Here is a 15342-nt window from a genome sequence, read left to right on the forward strand (position 1 = left end):
ACATTTCTACACTCAAAAGGCTATTCCCTTTGGTATTCAAATTGAATTGTGAGTATTGTTGCCCAAAAATGTATCAGACAATATTAGTGGGATGGATTATTCATTTATGGGACAATTGTGTAATGGTGCATCTTAGCTAGTGGCAACAACATTGCATCTAAACAAGTGAAAAGGATACTCCCCATCTAGGGAAAAGAAAAATGACATAATCAAACTGTGTTTTATTATGGTTATGATAATACAGGCTGTTAAAGTTATTTTTTCTTGTATACCATAGACATCACAATAGGCTTACTCCTTAAAGGGGAGAAATTTCTCAATGTACTATTTGTTTGTTTGTTTATTTTGGTTTTTATTTTTAATTTTGTCCCATGACAAAAAACCCTAGCATTATTTACTTATCTATATAATAGTCCTGCAGGAGAAATTTTTATACATACTTCTAAACTCAGCTTTTGTTTGTGTTTTGTAGGCGACAAGGTGAGCCACCACTTGAAAATGGGTTCCTCCCATACCTGGGCTGTGCCTTGCAGTTTGGTGCCAACCCCCTTGAATTCCTCAGAGAAAAGCAGAAGAAGCACGGACATATTTTCACTTGCCGAGTAGCAGGGAAATACATTCATTTTCTCACTGACCCTTTTTCGTACCATGCATTGATACGCCAGGGAAAACACTTGGACTGGAAAAAGTTCCATTTTGCTACGTCTGCAAAGGTACCACTTTAAAAATGATCTTAGTATCTAACATGCCAAGTATCTACTGGCAGGACAAATGCACCCAGTTAATCCCTATAACATAACTATGCCTTTGAAATATCATTGGGTTCACATTTCTGCACTTCTATTGGTTTAAAAAATTGGGGTCTTTTTTTCCCTTTCCTTAGTGGAAAGGCAATTTGCAGTGTTTGGGATTGTCCAAGAATGACATTATTTAGTCATATAGTATCCCAAATTGCTAATTATCTGCAAAATGATAATATAGCTTGCTGAAGCTTAAACCTTCTTCAGGAGGTGCTCACCACTATTGAAGATTTGGTCCTAATGGTTTAATAAAATTATGCATCACAATCGGAGATGAGTCAAACTCTTACTGAAGTAAGCAAAAAGTTTCCTGTTGATGTCAGTAGGGGTTGAATGAAGGCCTGGGTAACCATGTCTATTAATTTGTAAGCATCTATTCAAACCTATTTTCATTTGCCTACTTAACTGCTATAGGTCACTGAGAAAGTACCAGTTTTAATATTAATAGCCCTTATTATGCTTCCTTTGAGTAAGCTGTAAAGTTATCCTTTGGCTTTAATTTCTGTTAGACTTTATCATCAAGGTTCTGGCAGGCCTTATTTATCATGCATACAATTTATTTTGTGACAGGCTTTTGGGCACGGTAGCATTGACCCAGCAGAGGGAAACACCACTGAAAATTTTCATCAGACTTTCATTAGAACCCTTCAAGGTAATGCCCTAGATGCCCTCATTGAAGCAATGATGGAGAACCTACAATACGTCATGCTGCAATCAAGAACATCTAAACTTCAGTCTAATGCCTGGGTGACAGAAGGACTTTATACATTCTGTTGCCAGGTGATGTTTGAGTCTGGCTTTTTAACACTTTTTGGTAAAGAATTTAATTCAAATCATGACAAAAATCTACCATCAAAGCAGGAAACTGAGCGAGCTCACATCCTAAATGCCCTTGAAAACTTCAAGGAATTTGATAGGATCTTTCCAGCCCTTGTGGCAGGCCTCCCTATCCACCTTTTCAAGAGTGCCCACAGTGCACGTGAGAAGCTGGGAGAGGCACTCCTCCACAAGAACCTCCTGAAGAGGGACAACCTCTCTGAGCTTGTCACCCTCCGCATGTTCCTGAATGACACTCTGTCAACCTTTGATGACATGGAAAAAGCAAAGACCCATGTGGCGGTGCTCTGGGCCTCACAAGCCAACACCATTCCTGCCACGTTTTGGACCTTGTTCTATCTTCTTAAGTAAGTCACAATGCTTCTTGTTTCCAGACAAGAAAAATGTTTGATATCTTTCAGAAACCAGTTCATTAATACAGATAAATTCCATTCCTTGATACCTCATCAGTGCCAAAAAGCTTATTGATGATTACAACAGAAGTGTCATGTTGTTCTGAACTTCCATGGAAACCCCTTTCACTCATCTGAGACCAAGTAGTGGTACCACAGAGCAATCCTGTAGAAGTTTTTTTTTAAAAAAAAACAACAAAAACCAACTACTCCAGGGCAATGCCATACTTTGTCAAGAAAGCTTTGGAGTAAATAGATATAATATGATATTAAAGGTTCTGGATGCAGTCAGAACATTGTATTGTATTGAAGGCTCCCAATGTAATTGGACATTTTTAGACCTTCTCGCTAAAGCAAGCAAAATGAGCTTTAACTTCATTATTTTTTTCACAGATATTTAATAGAAAATACTTTATGTGTTGATAGAACCTACTGAGTATAGACTACAGCTGCTGAGCTTGTTACTCATGAGAGGAGTGCACAGTCTAGATAGTACTATTAAATGTCAATTTTAGAGTGGGCCTCTGTGGAGTATAATCTACTTCAGCATGACTAACTCTTAAGTATGTATCTAAATTGCTGACATTTTTATTTAGCCAGTGGCTTGCACCCTTATATCTACCTGCCAGTGCTAATATCTGAGGTTCTTTAGTACTTTTCATTCCAAGAATGCATTGGCTTTAGGTCTTCTGGCCTTGGAGTCTTTTAACACCCTGATTGATTGTGCCTTCATCAGGACACTATTGCATCCTGTATTGTTATCTACATGCATTTCACCATAGCTCAGATATTCTGTGTAAGTCTAGACAGTGAAAGATACTATGCAGACATTTAGTATTAGGAAGATTCTTTTCTGTTAGACAGAATATTGCCACATAATAGGACATCATCCAGGATAAGTGATGTTATAAAACTGATCTGTGATCCTATTCCTAAACTTCCAACCCACAGAGGAGATATTTCTTAATCTACAAATGATTGGTTTATTTCTTATTCTTGGCATTGCTTTTTAGTGACACTACTGTTTATTACTTGAGTTATGCATGTCAGTTCTGTCCCACTTGTCACTGGAGACAGAATCAAATTCCTGAGGTTCCTTTTGGTTTGTTTTTTTTTGGTTTGGGTTTTTTTGTTTTTGTTTTTTTTGGGTTTTTTTGAAGCTACTGTACCTTTGCCAAGACATGAAAAAGTGTGGTTGCAGCATTTTGCTCTAATATTTAAATTTTAGAAGGTTGTACTCATCAGCTAAAAAAATAAATTTTAGTCAGGAAGAAAGTTAATGGCAAAATCCCTTTTTAAAGCACTCTTAAGTGTAAAATTATGCTGTATTTCTGCTCTTTTGATCTTAGGAGTCCAGAAGCAATGAAAGCTGCTACCAAAGAAGTGCAAAGTATCTTGGAAAGTGCCGGACAGAAGATCAGCTTAGATGGCAAACATATTTCCTTGAACCGAAAACAGCTGGATAATATGCCAGTCCTAGGTACGATTATTTTATGCAGGAGTACTGGAAATCACTCTACAATTTTCACAATCTTCTGCTTGTTACCATATAAATGTTTGCCATGAAATTACTATGGAAATCGCCAATACTAGAACAAAAACCTGTACGTTCCTTAGCAATAGCCAATACAATCAGTCTTCCCAGTGTCCCAGGTGCTACTGAGAGTATCAGAATTCACATGTTTAGTACTTTTTTGTGGGTAATGTCTTAATTCTGCTACACAGCTACATAACATAGTACTGGAGACTCATAGATAATTTAGGACAGTATTTTGTTTAGTAATTACTTTAGATCAAATAAAAGGGTGGTTTATATCCCAATTCTTATGATGTGAAGCTATATCTTGTAATTTATTTCTTCTCATTGTTTTTCAAATCATAGGCACATTTTTCAAAAGTGTCCAGTTTACAGAGAGTTTTGAAAATGTCACCCTTCAACTACTGTTGCATTTAAAAAAAAACCAAACAATCATATTATGTTGAAACAAAAAACTCAAGTTACTTCTTCTGAGTACTGGTTTCTATGCCCCACCTCTTAAAGCTTCAGAAAATCCTGATCACCGCACTGTTTCTGGTTTTTTGTTATGTTTCCAGTTTTGACTAGCTTGTTCTTTATCTCAGAATGAAAATATGTCTCACTTTCAAATATTCCCTTGTATCAACTATAAGTATTTTTCTAGGGGAAAGTGGATTACGTTCTCAGTGTTTTCTGAAGAAGGGATAATAATGCTAAAAAGAAATGAGAAAGATGCTTTCTTAGGCATTTAGAAAGTTCTTGTTAAAATATTTCTTATAATAAATGCAGGGTTTGATAATGAGTTTGAAATAGTTCAAAATGCATGACCTCCCCCAAGGACATACACAGACTATTCCCATGGTAATAATTCCTTTTCCTCTCCCTATAGACAGCATCATCAAGGAGGCAATGAGGCTATCAAGTGCATCCATGACTTTCCGAGTTGCGAAAGAGGATTTCACTTTGCACTTAGAGAATGAGTTTTACAACATTCGCAGTGATGATATTGTAGCTCTTTATCCTCAGCTGTTGCATTTTGATCCAGAAATCTATGCTGATCCCTTGGTAAGTATTTATCAAAATGCATTAAACTCCAAGCTCTAGCAGAAGATAACATGCCTTTTAACAGAGCATTTATCAGGGGTGACCCCACAACGGGTTTTCTGTTGTACTCCAGATAGTCTCTTCTTACATCTTGAGACATAATGATAGACTAGAAAAAAAAAAAAAAGAAAAAAAAAAAAGTAAGCTAAAGTATTATCTACAAAACGTGCTTCAGTGTAACCAAAAAGTGTGCTGCCAGCCCAAGAAAGCCTTCCACTTACAGCCTTCCTCAGTGAGGAAAGATCTCCATTATGGGCAGGCAGTTGAGGGAGGACAGCAATAAGGATATTTTTCCAAAGGCACAGGATGAGAAAAGTTCCAGTCATGCTGCATGAACAAGGATGCAGGTTATAATCCTTATTTTAAGAGGTCAGGAAAGAAAAGCATAGTTGTCAGCAAAGAACATGGGGTAATGTCCCACATACCCAAACTTCTCAGGAGCTACCCTCTCCAAAACAGCACCATGGGGCCTGGCACTACTGCACAATGCTTACTGAGCAGCCTGCATTTTGTGTCTTAATGTCATTATCTTGTCTTTGGAGGTATTCAAATGTCAGGTAACTCTTCTCTGGGTTTTTATTACAGACATTCAAATACGATCGCTTTCTCAATAAGAATGGAGAAGAAAAGACTGATTTCTACCGCAACGGTCGCAAGTTGAAGTACTACTATATGCCATTTGGGACAGGAATAGCAAAATGCCCTGGCAGGTTATTTGCTGTCCATGAAATTAAACAATTTTTGGCTCTGATGTTTTCATATTTTGAGATAGAGCTTGTGGACAATAATGTGCAATGTCCTTCTTTAGATCAGTCTCGTGCAGGACTGGGTATTTTACAACCAGTCAATGACATTGATTTCAGGTATAGACTAAAATGTGTGTGAATATATATTTTACATTATATATATAAGGTATGTACTATATAAATACACTATATAACATACTTTATATGTATTGTATGTATGAAATGAAATGTTGCAAGTCTTGGGGGAAAGTCTGTAAGAAGATGTTAATTCATCAGTTTAATGGAAAATGCATAATGTATACCATTACAGTACCAGCATGCAGTGGGCTTAATGCACTGTGTTAACACAGATATTTCCCCTTTTACAAACCGCTTCGAAATGTAAGATTCTGAATTGTGCATGTACAGTAGTTTGGTTTTTTTTTCTGTCAGCAAATACAATTTCCCAGAGTTACTTAGAATTTCATCAGCTAATTCAGAATAATTGTCAAAATTTGACTACAGTTAAAACTTACTGGTTTTTAAAACTGAAATGTTTGGGATGGTGGTTCATCCCACAGGTGAAATAAAAAAATTGTACAAAGGCAGATTTGTGGTGAGGAGGGAGAGTTTCCTGGGGAAGTACCTTTATGGTTTTATGAAAAACTAGAAAAAGACTTGAAGAAAATCTATTAAAATGTTCACGTTCTAGTGAAACTGCCAAACTTTTATTATATTCATTGTAATACACTTCTTTTCAGAAAGTTGTAACTGTATTAAAATAAATTATACTGGCTGAACCAAATGCATCTCTAGGCTGTTTGTCATTTTAATGTCTTAATATTCTCCAAGATTTATGCCAAAGCCACCTAAGCCAGCTTTAAACTAGCCAGATCAAACACTAACATGGAGATAAATAAATAGCCACCATATACTCACCAGTCATTGGATTTTGCATCATTCTCTGAACTCCACATTTCCATAAGCCTCCATTGGTCATACTCCTGAAGTCTTTTTAGTCAAATTCCATCAAAGTTATCATGGGTAGCATGCCCACACATTTCACTTTTAGTGGTGGCATGTCTGTAAGAACAATTGTTCCAGGGATAATATAATTTGGTTCTCTGTAACATCCCTGTCCTCTGCTGCTGCAAATGATGGATGGATAGATGTCACAAAAGTCAATTTTTTAATGAAACATCTTCAGGCTGAAAGAGATAGCTTTCTTATCATCTGCCAGTGAAAAGAACAACTGGACTTAAAATATTGTTGTTATTCTGTTTTTGTATGTTTCTGAGGACTTATGGTCTGACCTTTTATCCTTGATTTAAAAGTAAGCCTGGTCACAGAAGATGAGACACAGGACTATTAGATATTTTCAAATTTCACATTCTGGCAAGACAGTCAGTCTAACTGAAACACCTCTTCCTAAACATGGATTTTGGATTAAGTCCTAGAACTGCTTTAAATTATGTAAGCATTTCTCTTCTCACTATCCACTGTGCTAAGTATTAAAAGGTAAATAAAAAGATTAATTAGTGACTGATTATTTATTACCTGTGTGTTATCTTTGTAATTTTATTTACTCTTTTTTCATTTTCAAGAGAGAACAGAGAACACGGATTTGTTGCTATTTGCAATACATATAATATTAAGCTATTATGTATAATGCAAGTGGTTTTGAATTATTACTTTGGTTCTCTTGGTAAGGCAAGTATCCAGGCTTTAGGTACAGTTTTTTTTCATACTTCTGTCAATTTTATTTTTGTATGATTTATATAAATTATAACACATTCATTGTAAGTTAGCACTGACTCAGAAAAATTCTAATAATTTCATGTACCCTGGCATATATTTTTACCATTAGAGTATCTACTCTGCCTTTCTTAAACAAATCTTACTTAAAACAACAGTTTTTGAGGGTAGAAAGGCTATGCAATGTTTTAAGCAAAATACCCTTCCTTGATGAAAAGGAATCCAACACAGAATTAAAAGAGCAGATAACAAAAGATAAGAAGATGATTGCTAAACTAATTCTAGGCTCCCTGGAAAACTGAGCCTTCTTATACCTCCACTTGTCTCCTCCAAACTGACTGCTCCAGACTGCTCTGACAGTGGTTTCATGTTTTCTTTCAGCTGCTTTGGTCTATGAGGACTTGAAGCATTCAGTAGCTCCTAGAGGTGACTTGACTTTCAGCTACCCAAAACTAACAGTAGAGAACTGAGGGAAAGGTAAAACCACCACAGGATTCACTCCACAGATGAAAATCAAGTTCTGAACATTGTGGGGAGGCTACTGGCTTTGCCACCAAGCGTCAGTGCTCCCAGAAACAGCACAGGAGATGCAAAAGCCAGCATCTCCATGTTTTCATTGTCTGGCACACTTTCCTGTTTTCCCTGCTGTGTAATACTCCCAGTCCACTGGAATTACCTTCTCAGGGCTTTGCTTGACTGGCCCGATCTCACCACCCAGTCTTCCCCACTGTACCGACAGCGTGTGCATTTGGTCAGATGCCTGTTTTCTTTCCTGGGACTCTGAAACCCACTTTTCCATCAACTACTAAATCTTACCCTTGTTATATTCCTTTTTAATTTCTTCTGGATACGTGCCACAAGGGCAGATCTACAGAGGGTATTAGGAAAGGTACTGGTGTGGCCTCTCCAGTCCTTCAATCCCTTCATGGAGACTCCAGCATTTTAACTAGAAGTTCAGCTATGGGGAACCATGACACATTTTTCTTTGGAGCAGGCAAATAGGGAGAAGGTTCAGATTCTGTTTCAGGTTTACTTTTTTGTATTGTTTTTTTTTCCAGTGAGGATTAGATCAGTCTTTAATGTTCAGAATGTACCAGAATGCTACAAATTCATTAAGGTTTGTCTGCAGCCTTCAGCCAATTTTGCACCACAAAGATGAAGAGCAAGCAAATAAAAATCATGAAGTTCTATCAGGCTGGACTGCTATTTACGAATTTATGTTTGGCTTTGAAGTCAGCGCTAAAAATGTTGATATTCTAGAACAAAAAGTGCTTCACTGCAACTTGCATAAATCGCTGACTTTCCAATGGAAATAATCTAAATTAATGTTCTTAAAACTCTTTTTACAATTAAAATAACTATATTTTTTAAAAAAATTCTAATACATATTGATGCACATGATGAACAACTTTGCTTTAAAAATTATTTACACCAATATACGAAGTACAGAGCTTCATTTTCAAAGAAATCTTAATAAATTCAAGTGCAGTGGAAAAGAGATATACTCCTGCCAGGGCAGATATGACTAAGGAATGGTCAGAACTCCCAAACAGTCGGGCAATGCAACTATCTTTTGATAACAGCAGTACAAGTCTGCATACTTTCAAATAGCCAGCTTTAGTATACCTCACATTATTCTCCTGGAGAGCTAATTCAAAGATTTCCTAACAGAGGCAGCGAGACCATTCCCAGGTAACAAACCACAGGAGATGCAGGCATGAGAGTCTGTATCCATCCCACCCCAGTCCAATGTCTTAACTGCAGAGTCACCATAAATTGGAAGGAGCCAGACCATAAACAGGGTCCCACAGGGGTGGCTTAGATGCTCTTGCCGAAAATCCTACAGGAGCATGGCCCTCACCACTCAGCCTCCCATCACTCCTCTGTTGCTGGGGTAGCAATTCTCCATGGACAGCTGGACCCATAACCTGTGGATTGATATTCCACGTATAAAATAACAGAGGCTACCAGCTCTTTCTGCCCAGTTCTGAACTCCTGTAACGTGAGGAGTCTATCAGCATGTCTTCAGGGGGACTCTGTGGGGCAATGCCACATTTTAATGTTGACGTAATAGTAAGCAGCTGAAAAGATCCAGTATAACCCACTGAGTATGCTTCCACTTCGTGACAAAAGACATGCAGATGAACAGTTTGAACAGTTTTGAACAGGGATTTCTTCTTTTTTTTTTTTATATTGGGCTATATACAAGTATTTTGGTTTGCTGCCATGGCTGCTAATTTTCTAACCGCAGTTAAACCCGTTACCAGGGTCACACAGATGCAAGTGAGGGGAGAAAAGAGTACAAAGTCTGTGGCTGCTCTGCCTTAGCTAATGTAATCAAATACTTCAGCAATCAATAGTCATCTGCCTTGCCAGGGTCAAGGACACCACATGGTTATAACAGGGCAATTCTCTTTGCTGCCTCTCCTCATAGCACTACTTTTCTTAAGACAGAAGACAAAAAAAGTAAGACCATAAGGGCAAGTAGAAAATATTGGGCATATCCAGGTTGGTGGGGAGGCAGCCTCTGCCATGGGTTGTGTGAGTATTTCACATTATATATTTACTAGGTAAAATGCATAAAGAGATATAGGCAGAATGGGGGAAAAAACATCACCCCTCAGGTGAGAACTCTAACCATTATTTTAGCTCAGGCATTCCCTCCTTTTCTCAGAGAATCTGTAGCCTGTTTTCTCTGAAAAACAGAACGGATTCAACAGGATGATTTGGATTACTCCTTGATGATACCCTTATAGCTAAAAGTGCTCTCTTAGCTGAAAAAGACTGAATTTTGACAGGGAACTGAAGTCCCTGAAGTAGAGGAGGGAACTGAGTCCAGTCTCTCCCACACCCCAGGGAATGGCTCTAATCTTGTGATTGTCCTGTAATGGGTAAGACCAAGGGGAACCTCCTGAGGCAGGCACAAGCACGTTATAGATTAGGCACACCAAGAAGTTCAAATGCTCAAGCTTTTTTGGACCCAGATGAGCTCTGCATGTGGCTAGCCAGGTGCCTCTACACAGCGATCTTGGGATTAGGAGCAAGACACAGGCAGCTGAGTGAGAGCAGATGGCTCAGAACCCAGCAGAAGGAGTTGGTTTGGCTGAGCAGTGAAGGTGTTTTACAGTTTTCAGGCTAAAAGAAATTTTCACTTCATCGTGCAAGTTCTTTGAGGTGACACGATGACTTTAGTAATGAAACAAGACACTTTATCAGGAATCAAGACAGTTTTACATTTCTGAAACCATGCTGGCCATAGCTGTTGTTCACCAGTTGGGATTCATCCACAGAGGAACTACCCCCAATAAACTTTTGCTGGATGTTAAGGGTGATGTAAAAATACCCTGGGCAGAGTCATCTGCCTCCAGCAGGCTGAAACAGCTCCTTTCCAGCAACACCACAGGAAAGCAACACCTTTTCACCCTTTCCAGCAACACTGTTTGTGGCCAGTAGGACCAGGGAAGTTATCTTACCCTTGTACTCAGCACTGGTGAGGACGCACCTCAAGCACTATGTTCAGTTTTGGGCCCCTCACTACAAGGCCTCCCCTCGCTACAAGAAGGACATGGAGTGTGTCCAGAGAAGGGCAATGAAGCTGGTGAAGAGTCTAGAGCACAAGTGTTATGAGGAGCAGCTGAGGGAGCTGGGGTTGTTTAGCCTGGAGAAAAGGAGATTGAGGGGAGACCTTCTCGCTCTCTGCAAGTACCTGAAAGGAGGGTGTAGAGAGGTGGGAGTGGGTCTGTTCAACCAAGTAACAAATGATAGGAGAAAAGGAAATGACCTCAAGTTGCACTAAAGGAAGTTTAGATTGGATATTAGGAAGAATTTCTTTACTAAAGGGATTATCAAGTATTGGAACAGGTTGCCCAGGACACTGGTGGAGTCCCCATCCCTGGAGGTATTTAAGAGTGGTGTAGACATAGCGCTGAGGGACATGGTTTAGTTGGGGACTTGTCAGTGTGAGGTTAATGATTGGACTCGATGACCTTAAGGGTCTTTTCCAATTGAGGCAATTCTGTGATTCTGTGGTTCTGTAACACAAGCACGAAGCAGCAGCCACAACCAGAGGCAGCAGGCCGAGGCTTGGGAGCAGAAGGATGCAGCATAGAGGGGGCTTCTCAGTTGTTGGGACCTGGCACACTGATGATTTTCTCAAGGTTAAGGTTCAGCCTGGAACTGCTTGACAGGACAAAGCTAAAACCATCCTAGCCAAATTTTAAAAGGAAGAAGATGCCACTGCATTGTGCGGGGGCTTGACATGCAAGGCTTGCTTTGAGGAGCTCCCCAATGGCAGAAGGAGAGGTTTATAGATCCTGATGGGCTGAAGGTCACAGCTGCGTGCAAAGTGCTGCTCTTCTCAGTCAAAACTAGAGACTTCTGGGCTCAAACAGAGGCAGAACTGTAGGCACCTAGTAACAGAGTTGCTGCCAAGTTCAGGCAGCTACTCTTCAACTTGCCAACAGTGGTTCTGGTGACTGTGCTTGTGAACAAAGATTTTCATGTCCCACCTAAAACTCTTAAATTGTTTTTGGATTTTACTGTAGAATTATCACAATAAACTGGTGTTTATAACAAGACCTTTAAAGCAAGTTTCTGAAGAAAAAAAAGAGAAAGCAAAAAGAGGAAAACTCATGGTATATTTTTCCTGAAAGCATGAAATAAATTTTAATGATAACTATAGCTTAGTTGTCAGTAGCATGCTTCAAAAGATACTGTTCATGGTCTTGGTGTAAATGGATAGCTGTAGCAGTGTAAATAGGTATTCGCCATTTACGAATGGCACAGAGTGCTAAAGTCACATATCAGTAGCCTGAAGATAGGGCCAAGATCTGCTCTCATTTCCACCACAATAAGGTCAACACAGCTAAGCAGCACACAGAAGGTATTAATTGATCATAATTATGCCTGCAGTCTGTCCTTCTTTAACTAGCTGCATAGAGGAGGTTGAGTGGTAAAAGCAGTCATCGCCTCCTAATAACCTCAGCATTAAACAATAAAAATGTTACATACTATGAAATGGACTGCTGTCAGTGTAAATACCCAGCTTGCTAACTGTTGTTGACTTTCATTTGTTTTCTGCCAAGACAGACAACTCTGTGGGACACACTTCAAATCAAACGATCTTCAGTGGTCCACGTGTCATGAAAGGAGAGAAAGGTCACTTTAGAGCAATTCACTAAAGAGCCACAGATTTTTAAAATGAAAAGTTCTTTTAACATAATTCCCTGATAAATAAGATTCTGCAGACTCCACTTATCTTTTTAAGGAAAACAGTCATTTCTGAAATTCATTTCATCAGATAGCAGGATCCCATAGAGATTTGGAAAGATTAAAAGACCTTAGCTGACTGAATCACTCTTGTTTCGAGAACTCTTCAGTGTGAGGAGGCATGTAATTATTTCCCAGTAGCATTTGTGTAAAAGTTGATTGAGAGGGGATGAGATGTCTCACAGTCTCCAGTAACTGCAGACTTGAGACATATAAACATCCACAAGAATACCATTAAAGAACATAGGCTGGAAAAGGTCAGGCTAGAGGTCCGCTTCACCCTAGGTTTCTCTTCTGAATAATGCCCCGCGAGTGCCATTGGAAGTATGTGGGAGTACGGCAAGCACGAGTGGAGCTTCCTCAGGATCCATGTAAGACTCCTAAGTAACGGACTTGTTCTCAGACTTGCTCAATCTGCACTTTCCAAGAAAAAATATGTTTTTCTGTGAGGTTTAGGAGGGCTTTGGGATGCCTCTGTCCTCACGTCAGCTGCTGGCGAACAGCCTGTGCCAAGGGGCACAGGGCCCCATCCTTGTCACCCTCCTGACGAGCCTGTGCGAGCCTCACCTTTGGCTCGGTTTACGGAGAGATCAGTGCCAGCTTCCCTGTCCCGCCTCAGCCCCTCCTCCGTAGGAACACCTGGCCTATATCATACTGAGCACCTCAAAAGGCAAATCAGAGCCTGTGCAAGAATTGTGGACAGACATGAACATTTGGTGCCTGCAAAAGCTTTATCACTAACCACCACAAACATGCACGACTAGTTTGAAGCACAGGGTGAGGAACATTGCCCAAAGAGTTGCATCAATGGGGGAGAGGAGACGTGGGCCTTGCTGACGTACTGTGACCTCAGCTCTGCTCCCTTCTTAAATGATAATTGCTCCTTACTTGAGGGAAAGGCTTCTTCTGTGATTCACAAGACATTTCAGCTTGACTGCTCTGCCCACGCAGGCAAAGCCTCAGGAAAGCCAAGGCCAAAGCAAACAGTCAAGGGAGGGCTTTCTAAAAATACATCCTCCACATTGAACTGACTCATTTCATGGCTATTTTATTTCCTAGATGTAAGAACTCGGAACAAGGAGTAATATCCTTATGAGGACTAAAAGCTGATGTTAAAAATGACGGGGAAACCATTAATGACACAAGCAACAGTAAATTATACAGGTTCTCTTAACTGTGTCTCATACTGCTTGTATATTAGCTTCTTACAGGTATTATTTACACAGAAAACCTGTGTAAACAGACCAAAACAACTGTTTTCCATCAAAGTTGCATGTCTGGAGTTAGAAGAGGTTCTCCTATGTCTGTAAAGAGGCTATAGTCAAAGAACTTTTCCTGAAATCTGATTATATGATAAAGCTTTTGGAATTCTGCATAATCTGCAGAAAATGTAACCTGATGCTACAGGTGCCAGATGCAGATACAGAGATATGAGCACTGTAGAGCTATCTGCAGATGGCTGACATTAGGTTCCTAGTGGAGGCATTGCAAAGCCAGAAGGCTGAAATTCAGAAGACCCAAGCCAACTGCTGAGGCTCATTGCACAGGCAGAGCAGAGGCAAGGGCCAAAGGGCCGGCCCCATCTCACCCCATGAGTGGTTTTTAAAGCTAAAGGATGACACAAGTTACATGCTTATTCCCTGGCCTCCCTGCCAAGAACATTTTTACTATTGTTATTTATTATGTATATTATTTCCACACAGATAATTCTTTGCTGTAAGAATTATACAAACACAAAACAAAATCACCATGCTTCTCCCAAGGATGTCACAATCTAAGGAAAAGAGAAGGAGAAAACCATCCATCTAGAGGAAGGCAAGAAAACAATGAGGCAGCATTGCCAGTATGCCAGCTAGTGGTCTGAAGAGACCAACAGGTTGGTTAATGTAAAGTTTATCACTGACACTAAAGCATCTTGATCTGGTCAAATCTAAAACATGGGAATTAGACCATTAATACCAGATGACAGATAAGTGAGGGTTAAGCTATGAAGCTCCTTGAAAGTGAAAAAAGAGCAGTTTCTCTTTGGTGCTGTAAAGGAAGCAGGAGAAGGTGGCAAGGGAGGAGGCATCACAGTATAGATAAATGACCTATGCAGCAAAAATATAAATGGATGTTGTAGGACAGGAGAGCACTAGAAAATTGCCACAGTGCAAGAAGGGAGCACTTGGATGAGTGTTTTGTTAGCAGAATGGCTAGAGGAGTCTGTATCTTAACAAGAGTTATGCAGAAGCCAAGAGATAACATCTTAGGAAGAGGATCAGCACTGACTGTGATAGACATTGCTGATGGGTGACCAAGGGTGAGGATGAGGTATTGTATTTGAGACTTCACCTGGCTAAAAACATTGGGAAACAGCATCACTTGAGTGAAGCAGGTGTAAATTCAACTGATGCGAAGCCAGAACAGCACTTATTCCTGAATGTGATTTTAAATAGTGCATTCAGCAAGCTTAGAAGCAAGAAAGGAACATGGCAATGACCACTGAAGTAAGCTTGCATTAGGAAACAAAAGAGCGAGGGAGAACAAAAGGTTAAGGGAAGGAGTCACAGACAGGACAACTCTTAGGAGATACAATAGGATGGAGTCAGAAGAAGAGGAGGAAAGCCCAGTAAAAGTGCCAGTTTAGAAGAAACCGTGAACCTCGATTTCCAGAGCAGACCTCAGACAGACCCTATTCCAAATAAAATACAGCAGACTGAATCCACATGCATGTACTTATGCAAATATTTGCTGCTCCTCTGATCAAAGTTATTAGGTGATCATGTTCAGCCTTGGAAACTGGCCTTGAACAGCATTTATTAAGGTGTTCCACTACTACAGCTATTGCTAAATATCAGTACACCAAACTGCACCGTCAAGCAGCCTTGAACCTTTGTGCAGAGGACTACCAGTAAAAACATACAGAAAATAATGTATCTGGAGCCTGCCAAATAAAACACACG

General features: G+C 39.7%; 1 protein-coding gene across 1 annotated transcript in view; it reads left to right on the forward strand.

Moving 5' to 3' along the window:
* The window catches only part of CYP7A1 (cytochrome P450 family 7 subfamily A member 1), a 7125-nt gene extending 943 nt beyond the window's left edge, over window positions 1–6182 (forward strand). Inside the window, exons 2-6 of the mRNA XM_010167911.1 lie at window positions 473–713; window positions 1371–1984; window positions 3379–3509; window positions 4435–4610; window positions 5235–6182. Coding sequence (XP_010166213.1) covers window positions 473–713; window positions 1371–1984; window positions 3379–3509; window positions 4435–4610; window positions 5235–5534 — 1462 coding nt within the window. The 3' untranslated portion in view covers window positions 5535–6182. The remainder of the gene's footprint in view (window positions 1–472; window positions 714–1370; window positions 1985–3378; window positions 3510–4434; window positions 4611–5234) is intronic.
* The last annotated feature ends 9160 nt before the right edge of the window (window positions 6183–15342 follow it).

This window comes from Antrostomus carolinensis, unplaced genomic scaffold, assembly GCF_000700745.2.
Source record: "Antrostomus carolinensis isolate BGI_N321 unplaced genomic scaffold, ASM70074v2 scaffold53065, whole genome shotgun sequence".
Lineage (NCBI taxonomy): Eukaryota > Metazoa > Chordata > Aves > Caprimulgiformes > Caprimulgidae > Antrostomus > Antrostomus carolinensis.